This window comes from Gekko japonicus, unplaced genomic scaffold (assembly GCF_001447785.1).
Source record: "Gekko japonicus isolate JY-2015 unplaced genomic scaffold, Gekko_japonicus_V1.1 scaffold892, whole genome shotgun sequence".
Classification (NCBI taxonomy): domain Eukaryota; kingdom Metazoa; phylum Chordata; class Lepidosauria; order Squamata; family Gekkonidae; genus Gekko; species Gekko japonicus.
The window spans coordinates 638,273-652,339 of record NW_015174869.1 but is presented as its reverse complement, the minus strand read 5'-3'; the positions used below and the strand labels follow the sequence as shown (position 1 = coordinate 652,339).

The window sequence follows — 14,067 nt, the reverse complement described above, 5'->3', positions numbered from 1 at the left end:
AGTGGTGCTGCAAGGCTGGCGGCGGCGGCCGGGACCGTTGGAGGCGGGGTGCGTGGCCTTATGACACACTTCTGGTGATGTCAGGGGGTGTGGCATATGCTAATAAGTTATGCTAATGAGTTCCCCTAGCTCTTTTTCTACGAAACGACCCCTGTAAAAAGGTATGGCCCTGACCTGGATAGCCCAGGCAAGCCCGATCTCGTCAAATCTCGGAAGCGAAGCAGGGCCGACCCTGGCAAGTACTTGGATGGGAGACCTCCAGGGAATACCAGGGTCGCGAGGCAGAGGCAGGCAATATCAAGCCACTACTCTGAATGTCCTCCGCGCCCCAGTAGGAGTCGCCAGAGTTTGCCATGGCTTCCAGGCATGGGCACACACAAATGCAAAAATAACACACACACACACCCCAAAAAAAAAGGAAGAAAAGAAAAGGGCATGATGCAATTTAATATATAAATAATTGTTTGTAAATAAATACATTTGTGGGGTGGGTGGCTTGGGACCTGGACCTGGATTGTACTATCACAAGCAGCTAGCTAGTAAGCCTTCGACAACAGCTAGCGAGTAAGTTTACGCCATCCCAAAATAAGGGCTTCACTGTTACGGAGTACAGGCACTCAGGTACAGCTGGGACATAACATACAGACATCAAAGAAGAGATGCGGCGTTGAGCTATGGACCAAGAGAAAAATGAGGAGATGCACACTGAGGTGATGTGCATTTAAGTGATTTATTTAAGAGCCTGTTTGGTCTAGTGGTTAAGTGCGCGGACTCTAATCTGGGAGAACCGGGTTTGATTCCCCACTCCCCCACTTGCACCTGGCTGGATGACCTTGGGTCAGTCACAAGCTCTGGCACAGCTGTCCTTGAAAAAGAGCAGTTTCTGTCAGAGCTCTCTCAGCCCCACCCACCTCACAGGGTGTCTGTTGTGGGGAGGGGAAGGGAAAGGAGTTTGTAAACCGCTCTGAGGCTCCAAGTGAAGGGTGGGGTATAAATCCAATCTCCTCCTCCTCCTCTTCTTCTTATTTTTGAATTGGCCTTTAATCTTCCTGGATTTCTCAAACACGATCACTTTGGGGTGATACCTTTTTTTATCAAATCGAGGTGAAAATCTGGTGGGGCCCACAAAGGATTCTATAAAATGGCTTCTGGGGCCAGATGCAGCATGACTTTAGGCTGTCTGGTTGCAGGGCCCCCGTTTCCACCATCACCCCGCTTCCTATCCATCTTTGCTTTGCAGTCAAGGCGAAGACCCATCATGAGCAACCACACGTCCACCCACATCCTCAACTTTGCCTTACGTGCTGTCCTGGGGGAGGCCGACCAGCGCGGGTCCTTGGTCGCCCCAGACCGGCTACGGTTTGACTTCACCGCCAAGGGAGCCATGTCTACCAAGGAAATCAAGAAGGCAGAAGAGATTGCCAATCGGATGATTCAGGAAGCCAAGGTATAGTGCATGGGTGATTTGACTTCCAGGGCTGGGTTATGTTTAGTGTTGGAATCCCTTGGGGTGCTCAGCAGCTTGCCTGCACTTTGCTTGTGTGCATGAGACGGAACTGTTCTCCAAGGCCAGTTCTCAGATCACTAACATGGGTTTTTGCATTTCTGAGCTCTAGAGCAGGGGTCCCCGACAATGTTCCCTCTAAACTGTAGAGTCTTGTGAGCAAAAATCCTACTTTGTGAGCTACTGGCATTAAAGTTGTGAGCGAGCGATTTGGCTGCTGCATAAATTAGTTTGCTCTGGAGCCCTCCTTCCTGAGCTAAGGCACAAATGTGTGAGCCAGAGGCTAAAAAACTGTGAGCTAGCTCACACTAGCTCAGCTTAGTGGGAACACTTGTCCCCGACATGGTGCCCACCAACACCTTCCCTGGCATCCTCCCAAGTGTTTTTAGAAAGTGGGTGGGGCAATGTGGGACTCCTGCCCAGCAGGGCTTCTGATTGGCTACTGGAGACCCGATAGGCTGTGCAGACTAAAATAAGGTTGTTTCGGTTGAAATTGTCACCACAGGGTCACTTTTATTCCCTTTCGCTCCTCTCTGCTGGTGTATTTTTTTTTAATTACCCCTCTTCTCCTGGGGGGGCTGATCTAGAGGCTGCCATTGTTGTTTTCTGTAAAGATTCTCAAGAAATACCCCCATGACATGGAAACACTCTGTTTCATTGGGCACAGTTACTGGATTGTGTTTCACAGTAACCTTGTTCACAAGTTACGTTGAATGCATGTACAGTGTACACTTCTTTTTTCTTTACACGGACGTTGAGTAATTCTCATGCATGCATAGCTAGACTTGTGAGAGGAACCCCGTATTTATCCAGCTACTAATCCCCAGGTTCATTTGTAAAGCAAACACACCTTGGCTCTTTCTTACAAACAGATGTACATCCATACATGCAGGATGTGCATTCGTTCACTGTGATGTGAACAGGGCTTTATCCTCCTTGTGGTCAATTCTCCAGGTTGTCTATGCCAAGGACTGCCCTCTGGCAGCAGCAAAAGCCATCCAGGGGCTGCGAGCAGTGTTTGACGAGACATACCCCGACCCTGTGCGTGTCGTCTCGATTGGCATACCCGTGGAGGACATGTTGGCTGACCCCTCCAGCGCTGCTGGGGCAATCACGTCTGTCGAGTTCTGCGGGGGAACGTAAGTCCTGTAGAATTTATTGCCCTCTTAACGCCTTCCATTTGACTGTTCCAAATGATTTTAGAACTTTTTTATCGACTCGATTAAATATGCAGCCCATCAGTGTTATGAGTGGTAGATTAACGAGGACCCCTTTTTCAGAGCATTTCTGTGACTGTTCTTTAGGGAAGAGCAGTACGATGTTGCATATTTTATTGGAATGTCCACTGTATGCAACTCCTACTAATTGATTTTTAACATACTATTTGGACAATATTTCCTTTTTACCCCATTATAAGAATCTCGCTCCTTTTATCTGACTGATCTCCTAATATTGCCCTCACTAGCGTTACATTTCATTACTTGGGCATAAAATCTCAAAGATGATATTTATCAGAGGAGGTATTTACCCAAAAGAGCTTTGATTGGATTGGATTGGATTAATCTCAAAGATGATATTTATCAGAGGAGGGTAAATAATTGCTCAAGATATTTACCCAAAAGAGCTTTGATTGGATTAAAGGAAAGTGCTGTAGAAGGAAGAGAGATTCTGATCCACAGGAAGAGGGTTACACACATGTGGAATTCTGTGTAGAACAGAGATACTTAGAAAGTGCAGTGTGCTTGCCAAGCTGTGTCTGTTTATTCTCTCTATCCTATTCGTCTTGGTTTGTAAGCCCAGTGGGGCAGAGATCGTATCACTACTCTGTATTAAACAGGGCAACTTGTTAAATTTCTTTCTGTCGTAGCGATGGCAACTGTGGTAGCTTGCTTCTGTGTGCAAAGCCATAATGCATCAAAGACCAAGAAATATCAGCAAAAGGGTTTGTGACAAAGCTAAGACCAGCCTGTTCCCTGTGGATGTCTCACTAGTGCCTCTAAATAAATTTGCTAAGGCAGAAGGTTGGGGGGGGAGAGGAAGCTGAGGTATTTCCTCCGCGCCAGTTTGGTGTAGTGGTTAAGTGTGCGGACTCTAATCTGGGAGAACCAGGTTTGATTCCCCACTCCTCCACTTGCACCTGCTGATGTGACCTTGGGTCAGTCACAAGCTCTGGCACAGCTGTCCTTGAAAAAGAGCCGTTTGTGTCAGAGCTCTCTCAGCCCCACCCGCCTCGCCGGGTGTCTGTTGTGGGGAGGGGAAGGGAAAGGAGTTTGTAAACCGCTCTGAGACTCCAAGTGAAGGGCGGGGTATAAATCCAATCTCTTCTTCTTCTTCTTCTTGACATTCCTGCAGGCACTTGCAGAATTCCAGCCACGCCGGTTCCTTTGTGATTGTGTCTGAGGAAGCCATTGCCAAAGGCATCCGGAGGATAGTGGCCGTAACTGGAGCAGAAGCCCAGAAGGTGAGCAGCAGGAGAGTGGGCGGGAACCTTGGGAAGGTGGGAGGGGCACTGACCCAGATGATACCTTATCTGCTTTGCATGTGAAAAATTCCCAGGTTCGACCTTGGCATCTCCAGTTAAAAGATCTTGGGTAAGTAGGGCTGGGAAAGGCCTTTGCCTGGAAAGAGAGCCGCTAGCAGGCAGAATAGACAGTCTGGGGCTTGACTGACCACTGGTCTGACTCCATATAAGATAGCTGCAGACGTCAAAATCAAGTTGTTCTCCTCCAGGCTTGCATGTGCATACGCTGCACCAGGGTTCCCAGCCTTTTTGTGCTTCTGGGCACCTTTGGGATTCTGACATGGAGCGCTGGGCACAGTCACAAAATGGCCATGGGCGTTAAAGCCAAGCACAAAATGCCGAGGAGCAAGATTACCTATAATTCTGATAGTGACTCGTCAGCATTTCAGACTGGAGCGCTTTTTAACCAGCGTGCCTTTTGATCTGCACAGCCCATCAGGAGCCCTACCTAGTCCTGCCCACTTTCTGAAAGCACGTGGCGGGTGAAGAAGAAAATGGGCTGCAGCCAGCAGTCTGCCAACAGAGCCAAAAAGTGGGAAGTGCCAGGTTATAATTGATTGATTGATTGTTGTACAAAGTCCCTGTGCCGTGTAGAGGCTTCGTCAGGGGGAATCAGAGCTTTCACCTCGTGCTGGAACTGTCCGCAGCAATTAAGTTCTATAACTGATTAATAAATCAATCAGCTAACACAACAATAAATCAAGTAGTGCTTGGCGGGTGCCAGGAAAGGTTTTGGGGAGCACCATGCTGCCCACAAGCACCACATTGGGGACCTCCTATACTACATGAAGGAGCTGCGGTGGCTCAAGTGGTTAAGACGCTGAACTGCAGGCTGTGGAAGGTTGGTAGTTCAGCAGTTCAAGACCCGAGTGTGCCGCATGACGGAGTGAGCTCCTGTCTCTAGTTCCAGCTCCTGCCAACCTAGCAGTTCGAAAGCAAGAAATTGCAAGTAGATAAATAGGTACCACTACAGTGGGAAGGTAACAGCGTTCCGTGCGCCTCGGTGTTTAATCATGCCGGCCACATGACCACGGAAACGTCTTCGGACAGCACTGGCTCTTTGGCTTTGAAACGGAGATGAGCACCGCGACCCTAGAGTCAGACTCGACTGGCTTTCGAGCAAGGGAACCTTTACTTTTACCTTTTTATACTACATGAGTGCCTATGGGGCCCCATTGAGCTGCGAGGCTGAGGGAGCAAGACTTGGGGTGATCAGCCACCACTGCTTAATTGCTCATCGGTCAGTGAAAGGTTCCTTGTTTTTGCACTGCCACCAGTTGTTGAACTTCTCTTCCAAAGGCACTGAGGAAAGCGGACAGCCTTAAGAAACTGCTGTCTGACCTGGAAGCAAAGGTGAAGGTGCAGACTGCTCCCAATAAAGAAGTCCAGCGTGAGATCGCAGACCTCAGTGAGGTACGAGACCGCTCCGGCTCCTCCTCTGGGTGGGGGAACGGCGACTGCAGCCCCTGCCCCAGAATTCTCCAGCTGTCAGAGAGCCACGAAAAGGCAGCGCCATTTTGCCAAACGCTGAACAGGAGAGGCAGCTGGCTGTGCGGCAGAGTCTCGTAGGCAAAGTTGTGGTATGCTGTGCACCCGCACAACCCAGGCTCTAAAGGCAGGGAAGGCGAACTTGGTATACCACGTAGGATAATTTCATAACACTACCTTGCCTCACTGTGTTCCTAGAAGAGGAACCTTTTGTGGAGAGCACTGAATCAGGCCTTAAGGTCCTTCCCAAGGAGGCCAAATTCTAACACCTGTAATGCAATATGCAAAGTAATATATTTTCCATAATTGCATAATTATTTTCCTAGAAGGTGTGAGAAGCACGGAATCTGCCCTTCCCAGGGAAGACAGATCCTGAGATCTGTAATGCATTTGTGCTAAATGATATATTTTCATAAACCAACATTGCGTAATTAGGTCCCTAAAAGCCACAAGAAAAGAACACTGAATCAGGCTCTTACTATTCTTGATAGAGTCCTTCATTGAGGGCCTGGGATTTTTTTTTTTACCCACCGGATTTTAATCTTCTTATCCAAAAAGCCATAGGAGCTAGATGCTTGTTTGTTTTTAAAGGGAAGTTGAGATTCTTGGGTTTCCATACTCGTCATGGAGGTCAGGGCTGGTTCCAGATTTTGGGGGGGCCTTGGACAGGGAGTTCCTAAAGCCCCCCTCCTCTACCCACCACCAGGCACTCACACCCTCCTTCCTTCTTACCTGCTTGCATGTCCTTCCCTTGTTTGCTCACAAGCCTTCCCACTGCTCATGCTCACAGGTGCCTGGAGCCCTTTCCACAGCGGCACCGGGCAGTGCAGGGAGGCAGGGGTGGGGCAAAGCTAGCAAGGGAGTGGGCAGGGGGTGCCAAAAGCAGTGGGCCCCGGCAGCTGCCTCACCTGAGCGTATGCTGACTCTGGCCTAGGTGGAGGTGCTCGATTCTGCTCCGGTCCATCTGGCCTGACCACGAATGTGCAACGCTTAGAGCCCTCCCTGTAGCCATGGGAATACAACCAAATCAGGCACCTTGTGAAGTCAGGGCGAGACTTGCAAGTTCTTCTTCCGTTTGCAGACCCTGGCCACTGCCGTCATTCCTCAGTGGCAGAAGGATGAACTGAGAGAGGCCCTCAAAGCCCTGAAGAAGGTGATGGACGACCTGGATCGTGCCAGCAAAGCCGACGTCCAGAAACGAGTGAGCTTGTCCTTTCTGTGCCCCTCTCACCCTCCCCCTTCACGTCTTCCCCCCGGCTGTGTCATACGTGAAGAGCGCAAGCAAATAGAAATGGCTGTAAACACGCGTCGAGGGGATAAGCAGGAAAGGGCTCTGCCTCCGCTCTTAGTATTTTAAAGGGAAATGTACCCATTTCTGCACAATGGCCTCTCTTCGTGTGTCTCTTTTGCACTCCATGCTGGCTGAACACACAATAAAATTCCTGAATGCAAGCAACGAAGTTATATTTAACCATTCTTCTATCACAGGACTTATTTTAAAAATCAACCACTCAGTGTGCTATGTATTTCATTTCTAACTTTCAGGAGACGTCTCTAGCTCTACTCAAATAAAATCTATTAATGGGGAATTTCACATTACCCAGTTTCTCCCGGTTTCAAGCCGGGAGTCTTCCGTTTTGAGTTGAACCAGTACAGGGCTGCCGTTTCACACATGGCTTGCCCCTACTGGAAATCAACCGATTCAGAAGCGGTTTGGCGTTTCACACACGCACCGCTTTGTTTTCCCGCCGTTTTCTTCCCGCGCGGGCAATCGATTTTTTTTAAAGTCCGATTTATAGCATTAAAAAAAAAGCCCGCGTGGGCGAAAAAAGGCGGGAAAGAAGCATATCGGAACCGGGAGAGGGAACGGGAGACTACTCTGAAGCGGTTTACAGGTAAAACGCTTCCATCCCGGTTCCTAAACGGAACAGAGGCTTCTGTGTCTGAAATGGCAGTTACATCCCGGTAGGGAACCGATTCTCAACCGGGTTCTGTCTGAAATGACAGAGCAGAACCCGGTTGAAAACCGGTTCCCTACCGGGAGATATCGCCTGTCTGAAATTCCCCATGATCTTGAAGCCACGTGATGCATCCTTGCTGAATCTGACCTGTGCCTGGACAGGAGACCACTCAGAGACACACACCCCTTCCCAGTACGTTGCCTTGAGTTCTGTGGAAGAAAGGCAGGATAATCTATGCCGTAAACCAGAAATCAATCACGTAAGATGCTTCTCTTGGGTGTCTGACAAAATCCTGAAAGCGTTCCATTCCTGGTTAATAAGCAGCGATCATGCTGCCCTGACCTGGATAGCCCAGGCAAGCCCGATTTCCTCAGATCTCGGAAGCTCAGCAGGGCCGACCCTGGCAAGTCTTTGAGTGGGAGACCTCCAAGGAATACCAGGGCTGGGAGGCAGAGGCAGGCTATCAAGCCACTTCTCTGAACATCATCCATGCCCCAGTAGGAGTCGCAACTCGCCAGGGGCCTGGGTACGTACACACACACATGCACACGTGCACAAATGCAAAAATACCAGAAAAGGAAAAGAAAAGCAGCAATCATGCCCACGGGCAGCCTGGGTTGTGTTTGAACATTTCCTTGTTCTCCCAGGTTCTGGACAAGACGAAGCAACTCATTGAGACTCAGCCTAACCAGCCGCTGGTCATACTGGAGATGGAAAGTGGAGCTTCTGCAAAGGTAACCCACCTGAATGGCCACGCCAGCCCCTCTCTCCTCCCTCACGAGCACCTGCTGTAGTGGAGGTAGGACACAGGTGGCTGGTCTGTTTCTCTTGCTGCAAACATGACATAGGCCCAGAGAAGTGAAAATAGCATAGGATGTTGGGAGGCAGAGCCCGGCCCTCAAGCCACTTCTCTGAACGCCTTCCATGCCCCAGTAGGAGTCGCGACTCGCCAGGGGCCTGGGTACGTACACACACACATGCACACGTGCACAAATGCAAAAATACCAGAAAAGGAAAAGAAAAGCAGCAATCATGCCCACGGGCAGCCTGGGTTGTGTTTGAACATTTCCTTGTTCTCCCAGGTTCTGGACAAGACGAAGCAACTCATTGAGACTCAGCCTAACCAGCCGCTGGTCATACTGGAGATGGAAAGTGGAGCTTCTGCAAAGGTAACCCACCTGAATGGCCACGCCAGCCCCTCTCTCCTCCCTCACGAGCACCTGCTGTAGTGGAGGTAGGACACAGGTGGCTGGTCTGTTTCTCTTGCTGCAAACATGACATAGGCCCAGAGAAGTGAGAATAGCATAGGATGTTCATCCTGGCGATGATTTAGGAGTATCCAGTTCCTTTTCAGTGGAGTACAGTTTGCCGTTTCCTTAGCCTAAGGATATATGGGTGTGCCGCCAGATGGCAGGCTTTCAACAGAACGGGTCCAAAGCAAAAGCAGGCATCTCTTTTCCCTGAGACGTTCCTTGACTTGACAAGAAGGACGAGTGGTGCCAGGCACCTTCGCCTGGCCTCTGGCAACCAGGGTGGAACATTAAGAGCTAGCTCGGCATCGGACGCTGTGTCGTTGGTCTGTGGAGGCCAAGAGTGCCGGGAACAGCAAACCTGGTTCTCAACTTAGAGGCTCAAGAGCGGAATGCTTACGAGACTGCGCTGACGAGGGCTGCAGTGCTCGGGGTGGGTTCAGACAGCAGCCGCCCACCCCGACAGCGTGCTTTCTGCCTAACCCGGCCACGTGTCCCACTGCAGGCACTGAACGAGTCCTTGAAGCTGTTGAAGACTCACTCTCCCGAGACAGCCGCCATGCTCTTCACAGTGGATAACGAAGCCGGCAAGATCATCTGCTTATGCCAGGTTCCTCAGGTGAGAGAGAGCTGGACGCTTGGGAGTCCAGGGGGCACTGGCAAAAAAGCAGCGTGGGCCACTGGACCCTGCATTTTCTGTGTCTGGATCGCTCGGGTGGTGGCCCTTTTCTATTTATTTATTTGTCTCATTTATACCCTGCCCTCCCCGCAAAGCAGGCTCAGGGCAGCTTCCACTCAAGCATAAATACAGTTAAAACATCATACAATCATATAAAAACACTGCAGTTAAAACAGATACAAATTCACAAAGGGCTGGCGGCAATTAATTAATTAATTAACCAAGATGGCTCGCTTTCAGAATAGATTTCCACTTCCCAGATGTTATTCTGCTCGTGGTTTCCTGCGGCGCCGGCTCAATGTCAAGACCAAGAGCCAGGGCTCTAAAGCAGCGGCGGCCCGTAACTAGACACCTGGCGGAAGAACTCCGTCTTGCAGGCCCTGCAGAACTGTAACAGATCCTGCAGGGCCCTGATCTCCTCCAGGAGCTCATTCCACCAGGATGGGGTCGCCACTGAAAAGGCCCTGGCCCTGGTAGTAGCCAGCCTGGCCTCCTTGGGGCCAGGGAGGGTCAATCGATTTTGAGACCCCGACCGTAGTGCTCTCGGGTATATATGGGGAAAGGCAGTCCCGTAGGTATGTTGGACCCTGGCCATATAGGGCTTTAAAGGTAAGAACCAGCACCTTGAAGCGGATTCGGTATGCTATTGGCAGCCAGTGCAGTGTCCTCAGCACAGGCTGGATGTGCTTCCGCCTGGGGAGACCCATCAACAGCCTGGCTGCAGCGTTCTGCACTAGCTGCAGCTTCTGAATCCGCGACGGGCAGCCCCATGTAGAGAACGACCATTGGTACTTACCCGAGAAGGTTCCTTCTCCGCTGAGGCTTGGAGGACATCTTGTGGGTGATTCCCATCCTTCTTTAGGGAGGCAGGACTGGTGTTCTCTGGGAGGCTCTATCCTCCTCACCACTTAGATAGCTTTCTGCTACAGGATCCAGTCTTTGCCTCTCTGTACTGTCCTCAGGAGCCTGTAAATCCACAGGCTCCTGGCTGGCAGGTGCCTCCTCAGGGGCATCAGCAAGGGCAGGCATGACATCAGCAGGGGCAGGCATGACACTCCCAGAGCAGTAACTAATTTATGGGTGGGAGGTCATCATCTGTTGATAGAACAGACTGCAAAACGCGACGACAGAAGGCCGCATCAGCCGAATCGTACACATTAATTTTGTAATGTCTGATAAAGGTGGAAAGGTTAGAAGTAGGATAATTGTAGATAGTAGGTGGTAATAGAAAAAGAAGATGTTAGCAGAGCTAACCCTAAGCTGCTCTCCCTACTGAGGCAGGAAAAGAACTGAGTTAGGGCGACTCCCACCAAAGGAAACAGGAAGAAGTTTTGAACTTAGTCCTGCCTCCCTAAAGAAGGATGGGAATCACCCACAAGATGTCCTCCGCCTCAGGGGAGAACGTTACAGTAGTCTAATCTCTAGGTGACCATCGCATGGATCACTGTTGCTAGGTCGGCGCGGTCGAGGAAGGGAACCAACTGCCTGATCAGCCAAAGATGTTAAAAGGCTGACTTAGCAGTGACTGCTACCTAGACCTTCATTGTTAAGGAGGCATCCAGGAGCACTCCCAGACTCCTAATCTCCGGTGCTGGCACCAGTGGAGGCCCCCCCCCGAAGGTCGGGAGTGGGATCCCTACCCCCAAACCACCCCGACTCGCTGGATTCAACTTCAGCCGGCTCAAGTCTAAGCCCAACCAGCCACCAACCTCCAAGCAATGGCTGGAGATCTCCCGCTATTAAAACTCATCTCCAGATGAGAGAGATCGGTTCACCCGGAGAAAATGGCTGCTTTGGAAAGTGGACCCTATGGCATTATACCTCATTGAAGTCCCTCCCCTCCCCAAACCCCGCCCTCCTCAGGCTACACCCCCAAAATCTCCAGGTGTTTCCAAACCCGGAGCTGGCCACCTTCCTTTTTTCTAAGGCCATTCATAGCTGTGGAATTGTGAGAGTGGACTTCGTATTTTTGGCCACTGTCAAATCTTGTCAATTCAAAGCTTTTGTATGCAGTGCCAGCTACCGGTCACTCACTGATAACGTTTATCTGTAAGAGGGTCATTTTTGAGTGGCTGTTTCCTTCAAGAGTCTTCTTGTACTGTCCCCAGTTCAGTGTTGCAGGGCTGCCAGCATTCTCGATTCTTCCCAGCAGCATCAGGGAAAGGCATAATATTCCAGAGGGGCAGGCCTGTAGCTATGGTGGGGCTTTGGGGGGTTCTGCCCCCTTTCTTAATAGCATAGCCCCACAGGAATTTCTCCTGTAAATGCTTTTTTCAATCATTTTAAACAATTTTAAAGGTGTATACTCCCTTAAGCAGAGTGGGGTGCTGTAGTTGAATAATTCCCACATTAAACAAGGGGGTTGGAGTAGGTGACCTCTAGGATCCCTTCTAACTCTGGAAACTATAGAAATCATCACCCCTATCTGCCAACTTGTTATCAGAACTGTTGCTTAAGCTGGCAGAAGTAATTAACTTGCAGCAGCTGAAAAAGTTGTGGGAGCAGCCAAAAGTGATTAAGTTGGTACATGAGTCGGGGAGAGTAAGCATGCATGACTCTGCTACAGCAAATTACCACTAAAAAGTGACTTTTTTGTGGCAGAAGCTTTTGGAAACTAAGAACACTTCAGACATAGCAGGCTCTAGTCTACGAAAGCTTGTGCCACAACTGATCTGTCAGTCTTGAACATGCCTCTCTCCGTTTTGGAATAAAGGGGAGAGTCTAATGTGCCCTGACATGGATGGCCCAGGCTAGCCCGATCTCATCAGGTCTTGGAAGCAAAGCAGGGTCAGCCCTGGTTAGTACTTGGGTGGGAGACCACCAAGGAAGTCCATGGTTGCTATGCAGAGGCAGGCAATGGCAAACCTGAATGTCTCTTCTTGAAACCCCTACGGGTTGCCGTGAGTCAGCTGTGACTTGACATTTTCCCACCGCCCCTAATGGGCACGCTCTCTTTCTGTCTCCCAGGAAGTGGCCAACAAAGGGCTGAAAGCCAGCGAGTGGGTGCAGCAGGTGTCGGGACTGATGGACGGCAAAGGGGGCGGCAAGGACCTCTCCGCTCAGGCGACGGGCAAAAACGTCGAGTGCCTGGAGGAAGCCCTGAAGCTGGCCACAGACTTTGCCAAGCTCAAGCTGGGTGGGCTGAAGAACTGACCCCAGTCCGGGCCCGCGCTGAAGAAGGGAATACCACGTCTGCTCAGCCAATAGGGTTTGGAGCTGACTTTTTAGCGGCATTTATGGAGATAACAGGCTACGGGTTCTTGTCCTTCTAACTTCACCAGCTCGAGCAGTGACCCGGGTGGAGGACAAAATGCCAGCACTGCACAGATTCTAATCTAGTCTCATAGTAATAACTGACCCATCCCACGATGATGCCTGCTGCCAGTTAGCTGTCTCAGTTTGTGTGTGTGTGTGTGTGGGTGTGTGTGTAAAGCAGTTGTGTCATTTGCTTCCCGAGATTGTAAGTTCAGTGCTCAGAGCTGCTCCCCCACCATGCAGTGTAAAGAGTCATCATGACCAGGGTTCAACACGCACAACCTCCGTCCATCCTTGGGCACTTGAGACGGTTGCTGTCACACGACTGGGCAGAGGGGTAAACATCAACGCTGCTATTTATCCCTTCCTCATCCATGTAACTCTGGCTGCTCTTGCCGCTGGTCGTACTGTTAACCTGCGTTGTTTGTAGCAAAGCCTTAGGTGGACTCACTCGCCCCGGCATGAGGAACTGTGGCCGCTAGATTGAGTGCTAAATAAAAGAACAGATGAAAGTGTGTCTGCGGGCATTTGTGGCTACCAAAACAAAGTGTGCGTGTGAGCTGTTGCTGTATAAGGAATGCCACCTGCAGGGGCAAATGGTGCATATTATGTGTCTATATCCGTCTGTTTCCCAAACAGCAAGGGGGAAGGGAGTGAATAACGTAGCATATCCTGAGAGTGGAAGGCTACAGTGGATGTTCTGTTTTGCAGATTCCAAGCCTGCATTTCTATGCATTAAGTCCGGACTCCCCAACCTTTTTGAGTCTCTGGGTACCCTTGGAATTCAGACACAGTGTGGTGGGCGCAGCCACAAAATGGCTGCCACAGGCTGACTCTGCCTCCTGCGGCAAATTCTTAAAAATCGGCACAGCCGATCAAATCTCCAGGGGGGCATCAGAAGCTCTGCTGGACGAAAGCCCCACCTAACCCCCTCCCGCTTTCTAAAAACACTCAGCAGGTGCCAGGAAAGATGTTGGTGCCTGTGGGCACCATGTTGGGGCCCTCTGCATTAAGCAGTACTCACAGCAGCTCACGCACAAACGGTCAGAATCCAAACTGCACCACTAGACTCTCCCCAAGCTTCTGAAAATTAACATCAAAAAAGTGCAACAATATTTGTAAATTTAATTCCATAGCTGAATTTTGAGCACTGTAACTTCTCCTTTTTTCCACAGAAGGATAGATAGCAATTAGGGATGGGCACAGACCAAAAAAAATGGAGTTTCGTGGTTCATGAACTTAGGGATGGGCACAGACCAAAAAAATGGAGTTTCGTGGTTCATGAACGTTTCCATTTTATGAACCAGTTTATGGTTCGTGATGGGGGGAGCTTACAAAAGCAATTTAAAGGGAACACGTCCCTTTAAATGGCTTTTGCAAGCCCACCACCGCAGTGGTGATGCCATGTG

The 14,067-nt window shown here is 50.2% G+C and overlaps 1 protein-coding gene across 1 annotated transcript in view; it reads left to right on the top strand.

The window, feature by feature from the left end:
* The window catches only part of AARS (alanyl-tRNA synthetase), a 26,491-nt gene extending 13,330 nt beyond the window's left edge, over positions 1-13,161 (top strand). The window contains exons 14-21 of the mRNA XM_015424795.1: positions 1,241-1,447; positions 2,459-2,643; positions 3,857-3,965; positions 5,325-5,438; positions 6,595-6,714; positions 8,122-8,208; positions 9,230-9,343; positions 12,371-13,161. Of these exons, the coding sequence (XP_015280281.1) occupies positions 1,241-1,447; positions 2,459-2,643; positions 3,857-3,965; positions 5,325-5,438; positions 6,595-6,714; positions 8,122-8,208; positions 9,230-9,343; positions 12,371-12,556 (1,122 nt within the window). The 3' untranslated portion in view covers positions 12,557-13,161. The remainder of the gene's footprint in view (positions 1-1,240; positions 1,448-2,458; positions 2,644-3,856; positions 3,966-5,324; positions 5,439-6,594; positions 6,715-8,121; positions 8,209-9,229; positions 9,344-12,370) is intronic.
* The last annotated feature ends 906 nt before the right edge of the window (positions 13,162-14,067 follow it).